General features: G+C 41.4%; 1 protein-coding gene across 1 annotated transcript in view; it reads left to right on the top strand.

Annotated features, from left to right (window-relative positions):
* Positions 1–1,341, top strand: part of LOC130587242 (dedicator of cytokinesis protein 5-like) — a 6,071-nt gene that overhangs the window by 2,529 nt on the left and 2,201 nt on the right. The window contains exon 4 of the mRNA XM_057388212.1: positions 836–978. Within this exon, the coding sequence (XP_057244195.1) occupies positions 836–978 (143 nt within the window). The remainder of the gene's footprint in view (positions 1–835; positions 979–1,341) is intronic.

Raw genomic sequence — 1,341 nt, 5'->3', positions numbered from 1 at the left:
GACCTAAAAATCTCAATTTTGGACCCAAAGGTGATGGGAGGGGAGCTCTGGGTGCTGAGCGATGGGAGAATCATCAAATCTTGGAATGGTTGGGTTGGAAGGACCTAAAAGTCTTGATTTTGGACCCAAAGATCCTTTCTGGGCGGTTCTGGGTGCTGAGCAATGGGAGAATCGTGAAAATGTTGGAATAGTTCGGGTTGGAAGGACCTAAAAATTCTGATTTTGGACCCAAAAGTACTGGGAGGGTGGCTCTGGGTGCTGAGTAATGGGAGAATCATCAAATCTGGAATGGTTTGGGTTGGAAAGACCTAAAAATTCTGATTTTGGACCCAAAGGTGATGGGAGGGGAGGTCTGGGTGCTGAGTGATGGGAGAATCATCAAATTACAGAACGGTTTGGGTTGGAAGGACCTAAAAATCCCAATTTTGGTCCCAAAGGTGCTGAAAGGGCACTTTGACACCTCAGCCTCGGTGCAGGACAAGGCTGGTTGGGACAATTCCAGGATTTTCATGGACAAAAACCAAAATGGGGCCATTCAGGACTGGGAACCCTTTTTAGAGTTTTTTTGTATGGACAGATTTGACACCTGAGCCAGGCTGAGTGCAGCTCAGGGAGAATTCCAGGATTTTCATGGATAAAAACCAAAATGGGGCCATTCAGGGCCGGGAACCCCTTTTAGGGTTTTTTTTAGGGCCAGGTTTGACACCTGAGCCGGGCTGAGTGCAGCTCAGGAACAATTCCATTATTTTCATGCATAAAAACCAAAATGGGGCCATTCAGGGCTTGGATCCCTTTTTAGGGTTTTTTTTAGGGTCAGGTTTGACCCCTCACCCAGGCTGGGAGGGTGAATTCCCCTCTCCCACCCTGGATCTCCTCCTTTCCCCGCAGTTCCTGCCGGACACGCTGGACGCGCTGTTCAACATCATGATGGAGATGTCGGAGAACGAAACCTTCGATTTCCTGGTGTTCGACGCCCTGGTGAGAGAACCTTCCGGAACATTCCGGAGGCTTTGCTCTCAGCCCCATTTCCAGAATTTGCATCGCCCTTTTATCACCTTTTAAATCATATTTTAATCACTTTTGTATCACCTTTTAATCATATTTTGATCACTTTTTGATCATTTTTTGATCAACTTTTAATCACTTTTTTATCATAATATGAATGTATATAAATAAATATATAACATAAATAATATAAATTAAAAAATAAAATAAATTGAACTATTTCTAAATAAAAATTAAAATATAAATATATAGATAAATGTAAATAACATATATAGATGCATATAGTATAAATATATAATATATATATATAAGCATGTAGTGTAAATAATATATGTA

This window comes from Malurus melanocephalus, unplaced genomic scaffold (assembly GCF_030028575.1).
Source record: "Malurus melanocephalus ecotype Western Australia unplaced genomic scaffold, MMel_1.1 scaffold_1677, whole genome shotgun sequence".
Classification (NCBI taxonomy): Eukaryota; Metazoa; Chordata; class Aves; order Passeriformes; family Maluridae; genus Malurus; species Malurus melanocephalus.
The sequence above is the reverse complement of the archived record's forward strand: the minus strand, read 5'-3'. Positions and strand labels throughout refer to the sequence as shown.